This window comes from Heteronotia binoei, chromosome 12 (assembly GCF_032191835.1).
Source record: "Heteronotia binoei isolate CCM8104 ecotype False Entrance Well chromosome 12, APGP_CSIRO_Hbin_v1, whole genome shotgun sequence".
In the NCBI taxonomy this organism is placed as follows: Eukaryota; Metazoa; Chordata; class Lepidosauria; order Squamata; family Gekkonidae; genus Heteronotia; species Heteronotia binoei.
This window is the reverse complement of record NC_083234.1, coordinates 49801908-49817139: the sequence shown is the minus strand read 5'-3', so window position 1 is coordinate 49817139 and position 15232 is coordinate 49801908. Positions and strand designations below refer to the sequence as shown.

At 44.8% G+C, this 15232-nt stretch overlaps 1 protein-coding gene across 1 annotated transcript; it reads left to right on the top strand.

The window, feature by feature from the left end:
- Window positions 1-217: 217 nt before the first annotated feature.
- On the top strand, window positions 218-13929 carry LOC132580188 (interleukin-36 receptor antagonist protein-like). Its single transcript, XM_060250879.1, has 6 exons — window positions 218-342; window positions 2730-2780; window positions 4114-4252; window positions 9892-10059; window positions 11873-11997; window positions 12596-13929. Exons 1-6 carry the CDS (start codon window positions 301-303, stop codon window positions 12803-12805), a joined length of 735 nt encoding a protein of 244 aa, XP_060106862.1. The 5' UTR covers window positions 218-300; the 3' UTR covers window positions 12806-13929.
- Window positions 13930-15232: the final 1303 nt, after the last annotated feature.

The following is a 15232-nucleotide window of genomic DNA, read 5'->3' as shown; positions in this document are numbered from 1 at the left end:
AAGAGAAAGCCACAGATAAAATGAACCAGGAATTTAATTATCTACTCTTGTCCCATTTCAGTTTCTCCCCGTGCATTTGCCATCTTCTAACCAACCACTGGACTTCCTCCATCTTTTCCCCAGGAAGTTAGAAAGTTTTGTAGGACTGTTCCTTTACTTTTTACTGTAAGTGGCTCTTACCCACTCATTTGCATGTTGCACCATCGCTTAGGAGACAATGCTAAGGAACATGCCACGCCTTTTGCATGCTTCGGGGAGAGGATAAAAAGCAGGTGAGCCAAAAGAGCTGGCAGCTGGAGCATGCGGGAGAGGAGGCTGACCCTGCGGACAAAGAAATCTCAGGTAATACCTTTGTAGCTCTGCTGCTGCAGATGCAGTGCCCTTTCTTGTTTTCAGGTTGTGTTTCTCTGGATCTTTGTCAAGATTGCGGTACAAGATCAACCCTGAGGAAACTGGCAGAGAAAAAAACTTTCCATCTCCCACATGAAGATTGTCTCAGGACTACTAAATAATACTGTGCACCAGGGATTTTTTTCTTTAGCAGGAATGCAGTTCCAGCTGGCTTGGTGTCAGGGGATGTGGCCTAATAAGCAAATGAGTTCCTGCTGGGCTTTTTTGTAGAAAAAGCCCTGTGTGAAACAATGGCGATGTTAGGGGGTGTGGCCTAATATGCAAATGAGTTCCTCTGGGCTTTTCCTAAAAATTAGATGCGACTTCCTACTAATTAGATGTGACTTTCTCAGCTCAGTGACTGGGGTGGTAGAGGATGAATTGCTGGAACAGTCTGAAGAGCAGGGCTGGCCTGAGGCTGTCTGGCACCCCAGGCAAGGCTAACGTCTGGTGCCCCCCCCACTGATAAAGTCACTGAGTCACATGGGGGGCACCCAATTCAGCGCCCCCAGAGGGTCGGCACCTTAGGCAATCACCTAGTTTGCCTAGTGGCAGAGCGGGCCCTGCTGAAGAGGAAAGGAGAGAGCCTTTCTGTCAAATTCCTGCAATGGGATCTATCACAAGACTTCCTTCAAAGAAGGGGAGGATGTAACACAGGGCACACAAAGCTGCTTTGCACAAATGAGGTAGCAGTCCAGTTTAAATGAGACCCAGTGCATGCACAGGAATGTATTTTGGCCTCAGTCAGTGACAGATTTCAAGGATCACAGCGATTTTTGACCCAGTAACAAACATGCCCAGTGCTTTCAGCTGCTTCACATATGGCCTGTGACTAGGGATGCTTTCCTCCAAGTAGGACCCAGGGATCCCCCCCAGAATTACAGCTCATCTCCAGACTATAGAGATCAGTTCCCCTGGAGAAAATGGAGGCTTTGGAGTGTGGAATCGATGGCATTGTACCCCACTGAGGTCCTTGTCCTCTGCAGGCTCCATCCCCAGATCTCCAGGAGTTTCCCAGCTTGGATCTGGCAACCCTACCCCTACCTGGCAGCCCTTCTTCTTTGTTAATATACATTGGAAACATGGTGATACCAAAATATAGCAGAGTCTTGGCCATTGACCAAAGCCAGGATGTTTGGGATGAGTCTGAGCTGTAAAGGATCAAAAGGAATCTTTGTCAGGAAGGGGTGTGTGCTGGTGTTCTTGGCGGTCCTCAGCCTCCTATGCATCTTCCATGGGATAGTTCTGTAAATGCAACTGCAACAAGAGTTGCATCAACTACAAAAGTGTATAATTTGGCAGTCTCATTTCATTGTCTACCACATGATTGCATAGCCTTGCTGGGAAGTAATCGATTAATATTCTGCTTTCTTAGTGTTTCACCTGTGAGACTCCCTTTCCTTCCCATGGCATAGTCTAGCACACACTGTGCCTAGAGAATCATGGCCAGTGAAGAAGCTCTTGACAGGCCTCAAGCAGTTTCCTGCTGGCGGATGAGGCAGGCATACCTGTTGAAGGCAGGTGGGTCACAGAGATAGCTTCCCCCAGGCACCCTCATCCACCCCAAAGAGACTTTCCTGCTTCTTGGATACTGAGGGGCAAAGAAACAGGTAGCCAGAGTAAAGGTAGAGAAAATCTTGAACCAATTAAAATCAAAAACAAATTCTGCTTCATAGTGGTGATGATAGATGATGATGATGAAGAGGAAGAAGAAAGGATAGACAGACGACAGACAGACGATAGGCGACAGACAGATAGACAGATAGACAGATATGCTTGTGAATCTATTGAAAATGTAGGAGTTGGTCTGGATCTGAAAAAAGCCTTGTTTTAATACAGAGCTTAGGGGAAGCTTTTGGCAAAAACATGGTTGGAAAAGTTCCGGAAATGCCCATTTAGCTATCAGCTACTTGAAGAAAAATTTCTGAACTGCGTATTTGAGAGTGGATTGGAACAGGCATCCTTTTGAAAGTATTTTTTGCTGCATTACAGACATCCAACTAAGGAAGAGGAAGAAATTTGTTAACAATTCTGAACTGTAATTGGAGTTATTTGTGGTGTCCTCCTTCTGTTTTGTATTCTGTGCTTTGAAGTTCTGTATTTTTGGAATGCTATCAGTCTGTTTCAAGCTACTATTTAAATGTGATAAGACCTTAGGAGAATTGTGTGAACAGTTTATTCACGGAGACAGTGCCTTTCTCTGCTCACCACCTGGGAGCTGGCAACTTTATGTGATTGTCATCAGCAGTTGGAATTCTCTGTGATATATTAATTCTTTATGTTTTTCAAAACACATCTTGCCACTAAGAACAGTTTCTCTCTCTGTCTCTCATCAACAGGCAGTTTGCAGACAATCTCTGAAGTTCACAATCCCCAGAACCAAAGATAAGGTCTGCTTCATTCATTCTTCTCCTTTGCCAGGGAACTAAAAGGTGGCCCCTGGGAAGCAGCAGCCTTAACTGAGTGCTGCAGGGCAGGGCACGCATAGCTGCTTTCTGCTGCAGGGCTCTCCATATAAGAATAACTTATGTGAAACCTGTGTGTGTAGTCATAAGGGAAGGTAATCCTTTCTGCATGCAAAAAGGCAGTGAGAAATCCACACCCAGGTGTTCCTGCTCTTTAGGACTGTGCATGTCACATGAGTTGGCCTTGTGTACTCACCCTTTGGTGCTTTGCGAGCAGGCTGATCTCAGAGGGCCCTTGAGGGTCAGAGAATATTGGAAACCTGATATGGAACCAACAGCCTGAGGTTAAAACAAAGCAGTACAATTCCTCAGCACCCCCTTCCCACTTATGCCTAGGCTTTATTGATATATACAAAACAAGAAAGAATCTTCTAGCATCTTAAATAATAACAGTTTTATTTTAGCAAAAGCTACCGTATCACAACCACATTGTGCCTCCTTTTGCAACCCGTGAAACAGAAATTGCAGGTAGCCACATTGGTCCCTCAAAAACCCATGTCATACCTTCCAGTAGGACCAATTAAAATATCACAAAACCATGTACAAGCTTTTGAGCTCTTCAGAACTTTTATTCAAGTTGCATGTTTAAAACAGGGGAGGGAGGCAGATAAGACCATTTCTTGCTTCTTCTCAGAACCCTTCTGACCTTCTGAAGAGACAAGACACTGAGCATTCCAGGCAGGGTGCTTACAGACAGGGGTGGTCTTACTGATTCTGGGGCTGTGGGCAAAAGAATCATTGCCACCCCCTCTAACTCCCCTGCTGAGGCCAAGCAAGAGGTGCTCCTCAAATCCATATGTGGCAGCTAAGAACCATCACTGGAAGCTGGTTGCCAAATCCCCAGGCAGGACATATGCAGGTGTCAGCAGTAGGAGCCTGTCTTTTTTTTTTTTTGTCTCCTCCCACCTTGGGGAGTTTTTTTGGGGGGGGTTGGGTGGTCAGGACCCTCTAGCTTGGGGCATGGGGCAGCTGCCCCTCTTGTTGGCTAAGACTACCCCTGTACATAAAGCCCTGAAGATCGTGGCCTGAAACATATAATATCCTGCCTGATGCAGAGTCTGGGAGAGCTCAAAAGCTTGCCCATTGTTGTGTGTAAGTCCCGGTAAAAGGTGTCATGGCTTTTGTTTTTCGATCCTGCTTAGTAGTTAATTCTGGTATGATGCTGGATATAACTTGGGCTGTAAAGGGGAAAGGGATTTCTTGGCTTGGAGGGTGGGAAACATATCCATTTAGGGATATCAATTCTCTTTCCACACAGAATACCACTCATAAGTCACAGATCAAGAAACATCCACTTACAATGGCGTCAGAAGAAGTGCGGAAGCTGCCTGCTGCCAGCGGAACTGTGGTGGACCAAGATATATTGGACTGGTTTGCAGAGTTATTGGATGCTACAGGTATTGGCCCTGCATTCTGTGGTGTGCAATAGAAAGAAGAGAAATATTTAAAAGTACGTTAGAAGTAGGCAGAGGGCATTGATCCATCTAACCGCTGAGGGCTGGACATAAAGCAATTGGGCTAAATTATTATGACATTAGTGAGGTAGGTTTAGATGGAACTCAAGAAGGAATTTACTAATCATTTAATAACACAGATGTTGTTGAGCTCCTTGGCCTCTAACCTTCATTAGGACCAAGTAACGCATCATGAAATAGTAAGCAATATTTTTGCATTCATTAGAACTTTTTAAGGCTAGAGGAGAGGAAGAAAGATGAAGCTGTTCTTTCTAATGGTGGGAAGGTATTTCTCCCATAAACGAAATCGCACAATAAGGTGGGAGAAAGATGTTTTCCTTCCATTGTAAGATCCCCCTCCTTGATGACTGAATTAATTACAGTATTCTCCAAAGTAGACCAAAACTGTGGACAGCTATGTTATCTCGTTTAGGACAAGCTAATTTTATGTACTGTGATACTGGACATCTGAAATCTTTTCTCTTCTATCCTCTGCTTGGCTTGGAGTAATTAGTAAACTGTCTGCCTAACTGCCGAGAGAGATTTTTACTGACTGAAGCTCTTTGAATAGGTCTGAATAGGATGAATATTTTGACCGGATTTTTTTTTTTTTACTTCTATCCTTTTTTTGTCCCGACACAGTATTTTGAAACAGCCTGGTATCACATTTTTAAGTTCTAATTTGACCAGCAGCTCCTTCAGAAGAGGAAATTTATGGCTTCAGTGAAGACAGCTTAGAGCTGAACATGGAGTCAAGTAACTAATTAAATGGCTGGAAGAACAGTATTTCGCAGTTTGATCTAAATTCCTGCACCATATTGTCAGCTAGTTTGTGACACCATATTGACTTTTACTGGCTTCATTATGAAAATTTGTAAGAGTACCAGACAGAATGAAGAACTCTCCCCACCCCTCTCAAAACAATTAAAAATTGATGGTTACTATTTACTTCAAATCACTTTGCTGTGTTGGAGAGCTGGGGTGAGCAGGCAGAAGACTTGGATTCTGCTGCTCCTGGTGGCTTGATGTCTGTGGCGTAGAGGAGGGGAGCCCTGTGGTGCAGTATAATGCAGGATTCATTAGGATAGACAGTGCTAGGCTTGAAAAAAAGTCTCAGGTTGCACCAAAAATGACTTGGTACAAAGATGTAACAGCAGCCCTTTCTTTGCTAATATAAAAACCAGCAATATTTTGGATCCATCTCCAGCATTAATCAGAACAAACCAGACAGAAGTACAGAAAAACTGCAGTCTTATGACTGCAAAAGGGCATATAAACATTGGGTTGGGCATTAGAATAGACACGAATGGAGCTGTTCTTTCTAATTGTGGGAGGGCATTTCTCCCATAAACGAAATCGCACAATAAGGTGGCAGAGAGACGTCTTCCTTCCATTGTAAGATTCCCCCTCCTTGATGACTGAATTCATTACAGTATTCTCCAAAGTAGACCAAAACTGTGGACAGCTATGTTAATCCATAGATGAATTGAAGAGTCACAGTAGAGAATATCTGTATTAGGACCAACTAAAACATCACAAAGCAGTGAGCAAGTTTTCTAGTTCTCCAGAACTCTCCTTCAGGCTGGATACTAAGCCAAAAGAAAAAGGAGGGATGTTAGAGGGAAGGACATTGGGCATGATGGAAAGGTTAAGCCTGGAGACTATGATACCCTTAATATGGAGCAGTGGAGGTAAGGGGACTAAAGCCCCAGGACGGTAGCATGACCACTGTTGTATCTATTCCTTTGCTGTTGCCTTTGAATTTTTCCCTGTGGACAAAAATGGCTACCCATAATTTTAACATGCTTGGTAGTTTTCAAGCAAAAAGTATCTTCTGAAGTTTATTTATGGCTGCTGATTGAAACAGATGTCTACTGAGATTCCCTGCTGACTAGAGACAGCATGATTGTATGTTCTATGTGGTTACCAAGTGTTACCAGAATTGGGAGGCTCTCCTAATATTTTGGTGGAATATTAGCTCTTAAGAAGACTTTGGCTTGCCAGAGGTGATGAGTTTAAGTTTAAGTGATAAGTTTGCAAATGAACTTTCTGGGATCATGATGTTGCATGCGAAGTAACAACGGGGCATCAGGGAAGCCTCCACGCATGGTTGGTTTGATAAAGAGTGTCAGGTGATGAAGAACCACTTACGTGATATTTACCATTGCTATAGGGAGTCAAATTTAGTGCATCTCCCATCGGAATACTTTGAATTTAAAAAGGCTTTACACCAACTATATAAGGACAAGCAGAAAAAAATTCTGCTTAAAAGTTGGGAACCCCTCCTGCAGGTCACAGTTAACAATGACTCAAGGAAATTCTGGTCCCTGATAGCTGATTCAATGGGAAGAAATGGTTCAGTAAATAGCTTAATCACGGCTGATTACTGGTATAAGCATTTTACAATGATTTTTCAGGAGACCAGGTGCAATCCAGAAGTAGAATTTGACGTCTGTCTGGATGATTCTCCAATTTGGGCTCCAGTGCAGATTGAGGAGACAGAATATCTAATTTTAGCACTTGAATTGGAAAAAGCCCCTGGGCCCAATGCTATTCCCCCTGAGGATATCAAGGCTTTTCCACAGTGGTGGGCCCCCTTCTTAGCAGCCCTTTTTACAGCCTTAAGACTGGTCTGATGTAATGCCAGAAGAATGGAAGCATGCTGTCTTAGTGCCCATCTTTAAAAAAAGAGATCCTCAGCTCCCAAATAATTATAGACCAATTAGTCTCTTATCCATCATGGGGAAGCTGTATGCCAATCACTTGGCCAATAAACTTAAATCTTGGATACTAGACCAGCAAATCCTGGAGCCGCAGCAAACTGGCTTTTGTCAGAATAAGTCAACCCTGGACTATTATGCAGTCCTTAGCCATCTAGTAAATAAATATAGGAAAGGGAAAGGACCCAAATTATACACACCTTTCTTAGACCTTAAGGGAGTTTTTGATTCAGTGCCCAGGGACATTCTGTGGAAGAAATTAAGTAATATGGGGATTGATAAGCAATTGCTACTCCTGATTAAAAAAAACTACTCTGAAACCACTTGCCAGGTTAGATGCTAGAAAGATGAAGACTGCAATTACAGTGGGTGTCATGCTAGGCTGTATTTTGGCCCCTATATTGTTCAACCTTTTAAAAAATGATTTGGCACCCTTTATGAGCTGTGTTAATGGACATTACCCCAAATTAGGTAAGAGACACATCCCACTATTGCTGCTGTATATGCTAATAATGCTGTTCTCTTTTCACTTTCAAAAGTTGGGATGAAAAAGATGCTAATGCACTTTTTAGTTTACTGTGATAAGAACAAGCTTTCCCTAAATTTTGATAAGTCCAAAATTATTGTGTTCAGTCAGAGTTGGAAGCCCTCCAAATGGACTATACAAGGAAACCCCATTGAACAGGTGAAGAGTTTCAGATATCTTGGTATTCATTTCCACTATAATGCTAATTGGGCCACTCATATTAAGGAAGTGTTAAGATCTGTGAATAGCCGTGAACTTGCAATCGCCCACTTTTTCTGTACTAAAGGAAATCAATTTACCGGTATACCTGCTTTTTTAAAGTGTTCAGCTCTAAAATATATGCTAAACTATTATATGGTGCTCCAATTTGGATTTCTGCATTTAATTAAGTGGTCAAAAGAGTCCAATCTAAATTTCTTAGGAAAATGTTAGGGCATCCAGCTTACATACTTTATGCAGCAATGTGCTTTGAGACAAACTAGAGACGTTTAGCCATAGAGGTGTGGATATCAACTTTCAAATTTTGGCTGCACCTCCGTTTTAGAAGTGGGCCCAATAGTCTGCACATATGCTGCACGAATCTTATTTATCTGATTGGCTGACCCACATTGAAGGAAAAATCGCATCAATGGGACTTTGCATTGACGATCTGACCCTTTTTTCTGAGAAGCATGTTTCTGCCATGATTATATTGACATGGAGATTCAAGACCTTAGAAGTCTTGCTTCTGGGCATTGCTCTCCCATGCAATGAGGGATTTCCTTCAGTGGTTCACTTGCAGAGTATTTTTCTTGTTTGATTGATCCCCATATTTGAAGGGCACTTATGTTGGCCCACTTTAATGTGTTTCCTTCTGCCATGTATATGGGATATTTTTTAAAAATACCACTCTTGGATAGGCTCTGTCCCTGTGGGCTGAAGGAAATTGAAGGAATGGACCATGTACTTTTATCTTGTAGATTCCACTGCGATTTCCATAAATCTTATCTGGATCCTATATTGCAATCCCTGGAAGGTAAATCTGATGAACATAAGATAATGAGTTTACTAGCCTCAAATAAGGCTGAAAGCATCAAAGCAGTGGCAAACATCCTTTACTGTGCTTACAGGAAGAGAAGTCTGTTTAGAATACGAAATTAACCAACTAGGGTTGCCAAGTCCAATTCCAGAAATATCTGGGGACTTTGGGGGTGGAGCCAGGAGACACTGGGGTGGAGCTAGGAGCAAGGGTGTGACAAGCACAATTGAACTCCAAAGGGAGTTCTGTCCATCACAATTAAAGGGACCTCACAACTTTTTAAATGCCTTCCTTCCCTCCACCCTCCCCTTCTCCGATTCCACCCCAGAGGCGGAGCGGAGTGGGCGATGCCGCCACGCTGCTGCCGCCTCTTCCCCGCCCCACCGCAGCCGCTCCTCCGAGATGGGCCCAGTCTGACCCCATCTCGGAGGAGCAGCCATGGTGAAGCTGAGAAAAGGCGTCAGCACAGCGGCGTCGCCCGCCCCGCTCTGCCTCCGAGGCGAAACCAGAGAATGGGAGGGTGGAGGCAGGCCAGGAGCGCGGCCCGCCACGCTCCTGGCTCGCCCCCACCCCCCCTCTGACTCCACCTCAGAGGCGGAGCGGGTGATGCCGCCGCACTGCCGCCGCCCCCTCCCCGCCCCATCCCAGCTGTTCCTGCGAGATAGGCCCAGCCTGAGCCCATCTCGGAGGAGCAGCCACGGTGAAGCGGAGAAGAGGCGGCAGCTGCGCAGCGGCGTCGCCCGCTCTGAGATGGGGCGGCTCGCCACACTCCTTGGCACCGTTTCCCCCTCCCCCGCTTTTTTTTGGGGGGGGAGCGGGGGAAGAGGCTGGAAATCCTGGGGTCCCCCGCCAGGGCGGGAGGGTTGGGAAGCCTATAACCAACTCTTCCCCCCCTTCCTTGTTTTGATACTGCTGTTGTTATGCCAATAAAGGTTCTGTGACTTTTACCTTTCCTCTGGTCTCCACAATAGATGGGGGGAAACCTGTAGCCTTTTGTTTTAGGTGGGGGGAAAACCTGTAGCCTGGAGACGCCCTACAGCCACCTCCCAAAATAACAAGTCAGACTTGTGCTTTGCTGCTGGGAACCATTTTGTTTGGTCCTTCTCCATCTTGGTTTACAATGTACACTTCCAGACCAAACCCTGGCTTACTCCTAACCCAAATATGGCTGACACTTGTACATTTAGAGAATTGGGGGTGAAGGATGATGAGGAATGTCTTTTTCCCAGTGTAACCCTTTGTAGGGGTACATGGGGGCCTCACAGTATGTTCTATGCAGTTACCAAGTTACCTGTGTTTTCTTTTCCATGAATTCCAGAATCAGTGAAACCACATTTCACGCCTTCAGAAGTGCCTTCAGGTGATGTCCCTAAAGGTTTACAACCACGTAGATATTCCCTTCATGACACCGACCATAAGAGCATTTATCTACAGGACAAGAAACTGGTAGCAGCTCCCCTGCAAGGTGACAATTCTGCTCAAGAAGGTTGGTTGCCTTAATATTTCTTTACTAGGGTGAAAAGGATTCTTCTGCTTTTCCGCTGCTGTCTTTAGCAGACCAAGAGTCTGGATACATAAGGGCGTCTCACCTTATCAACGCCCAACTCACAAGCTTCCTAATTCCCCATGCAGTGACAAGTTTCAGCAGGGAAGCACCACCAGGTTTGGTGTCCTCTGGATGAAAGAGTGCTGGAGAAGTCTGGGTGTTTTGTAATAGATGTTGCTTTATTCATAATCAAACAAGTAGAACAGGTGGAAGCCAAATTATTATCTCATATCAGATCTCCAGAGATGCTTCACTTTTGACCAACTTTGGTTTTTGTTGTCCTTTCTGCCTCTTCCCAAATTGCCAGCTGCTATTTCTCAGGGCCAAACTGCATGAGACATCAGTAGTAGCTGGACTCTCAGTTACATGGTCATGTGGGGACTAACTTTTAAAAACCTCTCTGTTGCTCAACACACCTACAAATTTTGCAAGGGGAATGGAGGGGTGTCAGGCTTCCCCCCTGTGCCGTCTATTCCAGTGAAAATGGCCACAGGGAGGTGCTGTTTGCCCCTTCCTGAAGGTCCACAAGAGCAAAACAGGGCAAGAACAAAGCCTAAAGCCCCTCCCCCCAGTGTTTGGAGCTGTGTGGAGCTGTGGAGAGGGGTCCTTGAGATAAGTCTCATCATGTAAATATATGACTGAAAGCACAGCCAAGCCCCAACTTGAGCCACAGGTAACATGTATTTTTGGCCCTCAGACAGACTTATCAGCCTCCCTTCAGTTGGTTGGGGAATGTTCTGCAAGCTGTGATGGGTAACATCATTCAAATACAGGTTTTTTTACTTATTTTTTTACCTTTAGCTGTCACACACCCAGGGTGTTCAGTTCCAACACTAAGCCACTTTTATTGCATCCAGATCAGTTTATTTAGCAATTTCTTGTCTCTTCTGGAACAGCACAATGTAGTAGGCCTGAATGGGAGAGGTCAAGCATCTAATCCCGTTAAGAAGGTGGGTCACACCACCTCTGCCTAACAAAGTGAGGTTACAAGGAGAGAATGTTTGAAACAAATGGAACTTTTAAAAGGTACGCAAAACAGTGAGATTTGGTGGGGAGGGAGAAGGGTGTTGTAAATACAATCCAACAAATACATGTGACATTTGTATAACTCCAGGCCATAGCAGTTTCTCATCCCAATAAAAGTGCACTTGAAGAGAGTTACTTGCATTTTGCAATGTGCTTTTTTGCTATGAAAGCACTTCCCCAGGGGAAGACCTCTGAAAAGCTGGCATTTTCTGCTATAAAAGAAGACCATCTGCATTGGTCTCTGGAATGGAATATGATGGTATAACAATTTCCCACTTGTCAGATTGATGAAGGGAGCTTTGACTCTTGAAAGCTTATACCCTGAAACTCTTGTTGCTCTCTAAGGTGCTAGTGGACAAAAATCTTAACTGTAGCCCTGACCTGCATAGCCCAGGCTAGCCCAGTCTTGTCAGATCTTGGAAGCTACGTAGTGTCAGTCCTGGCTCGTATTTGGAAGGGCAACCTCCAAGGAATACCAGGGGCATGATGCAGAGGCAGGCAATGGCAAATCACCTCTGAAATATCTCTTGCCTTAAAAACAAGTCTAGCTCACCACCTAGTGGTGCATAATGTTAAAAGAGAACTTCTGGATGGTGGACAATCTTAGGATCTCCTGGCTCTTCTACACACAATGTCGTACAATAATAATTAATAATTAATCTAACTGTTCTATGGCAGACCAACATGGCTACCCTCTGAAACCTTTCTTTTCTGTTCCTTTCTACAGAGTTCCTCAGTGTGCTTCCCAATAGGTTCTTGGATCGCCAGAGGATCCCTCTGATTCTAGGGGTCAAAGAGGGCAGCCAGGGCATCTCATGTGGTAAAGAAGAAGAGCCCAAACTGCAACTGGAGGTGAGATTGGGAGACCCCTTGGAGGTGAGCTTGGACCTCCAAGGGCCTTCTCGCCACAGCAGCAATCCAAGAGCAAGACCCATATCCATCAAGAGAACTGATCACATTAACTTCTCTCAGAGGGTCCTCATGCTGTCTGAGTTGCAAGCCCCTCATGCTGATAACCTCCGTGCCACCTCTTCCCTAGAGCCCAGGGGTCCTTAACCTTGTTGAACTTGTGGGGACGTTTAGAATTTTGAGAAGAGGTAGTGGATGCACAATAAAAGGACTGCCAAGGGGATCTGGAGCCAGTGGGCCAGTCACAAAATGACTGCCACAGGGGCTGATCTAATCACAAAACTTTGTGAAGCAGCTGTTTTTAAATGGGTGCTGCCTGAAGAAATAAAGTCAGTGACACTTGGGCTCTTCTGAAGCACTTCCCATTTAAATCACTTTAAAATGGTGGTTGTGTCTCCATGCTGGACACAAGAATGCCATCCATGATGTTTAATTTGACCCTCGTGCCCTCTAGCACAGAGAAACCATGTCTTTCAGATGTATTCCACTCAGTATAGTTGCTGATTTCCAAGTGATCACGTTTCCCTTTGTTTTCTTCCAGGATACACACCTGATGGATCTTTTTACCAATGACATGGAGGCCAAACGGTTCACCTTCTTCAAGTCATACAATGGCAGCACCCACACATTTGAATCAGCTGCCTTCCCCGGGTGGTACCTCTGCTCCCCAGTTGAGGCCCACAAGCCCCTCATGCTCACTAGCCACTCAGGAGAAGCTGCAATCACTGACTTCTATTTCCAGCATAAATAACCCAGGGAACCAATACTGGCTGAGGGGGACACGGCAGCTATTCCAAGTACCAAAGGGATCAGGAATTCCATTCCACAAATCTGGGAAAGGGGTCAGGAATACCATTGCAAGCAATCTGGTGACTATGCTATAACTGTCTCGTGTAGATTATCCTTGGCTGTGTTTTTTACATAGAGGAAGGGGGGATGAGGAAAGCATGGCCTGAGAGCAATGGCTGTTGCAGGTGAGAGAGATGCAGGAGACACATTTCTGTGCATATAGGTGTGGGGAGGGATGCACTAGGAAGCCAAGTTGTAGAGCATTAGGGCTACCCTTGGCAAGGGGCACAGCAACACTTTGAGAAGAGTGGGTGGGAATTCTCTGGGATCCATTACTTTTAGAACTGTCTTACTGCTCTGTCTTTAGAACAAAGTTTGAGTCCAGTGGCACCTTTAAGACCAGCAAAGTTTTATTCTGAGCTTTTGTGCGTGCATGGTGTGCATATAAGTGTGCTTGCACACAAAAGTGCATATAAGTGTGCTTGCACACCTTGAATAAAACTGTTTGGCTTGAAAGTGCCACTGGACTCAAACTTTATTTTGCTGCTTCAGACCAGCAAGGCTGCCCACCTGGATCTGCCTTTCCAGCTATAACATTTGCAGTTTGCATTCCTCTCAAGGAAGCATCCCTTAGTTTTATAATTTAAACACTATTTATATTATTTTTCACTGTGCCATTTGGGGATTTGTTGTTATTGTAACTCACCCTGGGTTGGGAGCACCGGAAGTGTACATGAATTGTGAATTGATATCCTGCCCCCAACAGCCCAGTGAACCAGCACTTGCGTTAATACCTTCCATGGCACTGCCTGTATCTGAAAGGATGCCATTTTTGCATATGTGGTTTCTAAAGCTCTCTTGCCTGAGTCGGATGGGGCTGCTTTGCTTTATGTGCTTTCCTGTGGCTGCAGGATTGTTTATGTTTCAGCATGTATGCATGGATTTGGGTAGGTCTGTACTGTGGGTTTCAGTGCAGCCTTAATATTTATTATATTCTTGTGTTTTATTGCGTCATGAGAATTTGCCCTGAGAAACTTCAGCCTGGGAGAATGAAATACAAACATTTAAATAAATAAATTTTAAAAAGAGTGCTGGGTGTGCCCCGATGCACCAAGAGGAGAATGGCTTGGCCTTGCCATCTGCAGGACCCTGAGAAGTTCCTCCATTTTCCAACACAAAAGAAAGGCATCATGGCTCATCTGATTCTGCTGCACCACCCCTAGGGTCAAACTAGACATGGCAACATTATGTACCTACCACCATGTTAAAGTCATTTAACAATGCCATAAGGGCCCCAACACAGTGGGCTGAGGTTCTCTTGTTCCCCCCAGGATCCATTCCCAAACCTCCAGGAATTTCTCAACCTGGATCTGGCAACTCTATTCCTACATTCTCTGCTGGTGGCCAGGGGGGGAACCTGGCAATTCTAGAAATACCCAGAGATGAGGAGGTGTTTGGAACTTAAAGAAGGCAGGGTTTGGGGAAGGGGAGGAGACCTCAGAATGGTACGGTGCCAGAGTCCATACTCCAAAACACTCATTTTTCTCCAGGGGAACTGATCTATGAAGTTTGGAGATCAGATTTGTAAGTGGGAGATCTCCAGACCCCACTTGGAGGCTGGCAACCCTACATCACATCTAGTTGGGCCCTGAGAAAGTTCTTTGTCCATCCTCCAGGGGAGTATTGCCTTGAAGAAGATTTTGAATCACAAGTACAGGAGCTGGGTGGTGGTGAAGTGTGATCTCTATCCTGATGTAGAACCAGGGAACCCCTTCTCTGTCCACCTTGGGACCACCACAGTTTTCTTTGGCATTTGGATTCAAAAGGCTCTCTAGGATTTACAGACACATGCATCCTGCCAGTGCCTTGAGAGCCAGTTTGGGGTGGTGGTTGACAGACTCTTATGTGGGAGAATCTGCCAGCTGCAGAAAAGATTTCAAAGTCATTCTATTGAAGATTAAATTACATTTAATGAACAAATGTGTTTAGGTTTCCACTGTGTAATTATGGGTCAAAAGAGGCCTCCTCATGATTATACCAACTTTTAAAATCTCTGAGAGCCACATTCAAATACCATTCTGTTTAAAAACTTGCTTTTGGGACCTTGGGCCCATGACATTCTCTCAACCCGACCAGCCTCGCAGGGCTCTGGTGAGAATGGAATGGAAAAGTATTAAGTGTTGTAATTAAGCCATAAGATGGAGTACAGATACACTCCACATCCCTCTTTTTAAAGGCCACAAAACAGCTGCCCCATAGGCAAAGTCTTTGATATGCAAACTCTATTTATTAGATGATGGCTTGGATTCTACAGCAATCCTTTAGCAAGTACTGGCCACCTCTGTTGCTGTTGATGGCCATGGGCGGTAGAGAAAGGATATGGGATGCC

Excerpts from the sequence above, each read along its gene's own strand:
- LOC132580188 (XM_060250879.1), top strand. The coding sequence starts at position 301 with ATGCGGGAGAGGAGGCTGACCCTGCGGACAAAGAAATCTCAG. Across the intron at positions 343-2,729 it reads TGCGGACAAAGAAATCTCAG|GCAGTTTGCAGACAATCTCT; the intron begins GTAATACCTTTG and ends TCTCATCAACAG. Across the intron at positions 4,253-9,891 it reads AGAGTTATTGGATGCTACAG|AATCAGTGAAACCACATTTC; the intron begins GTATTGGCCCTG and ends CATGAATTCCAG.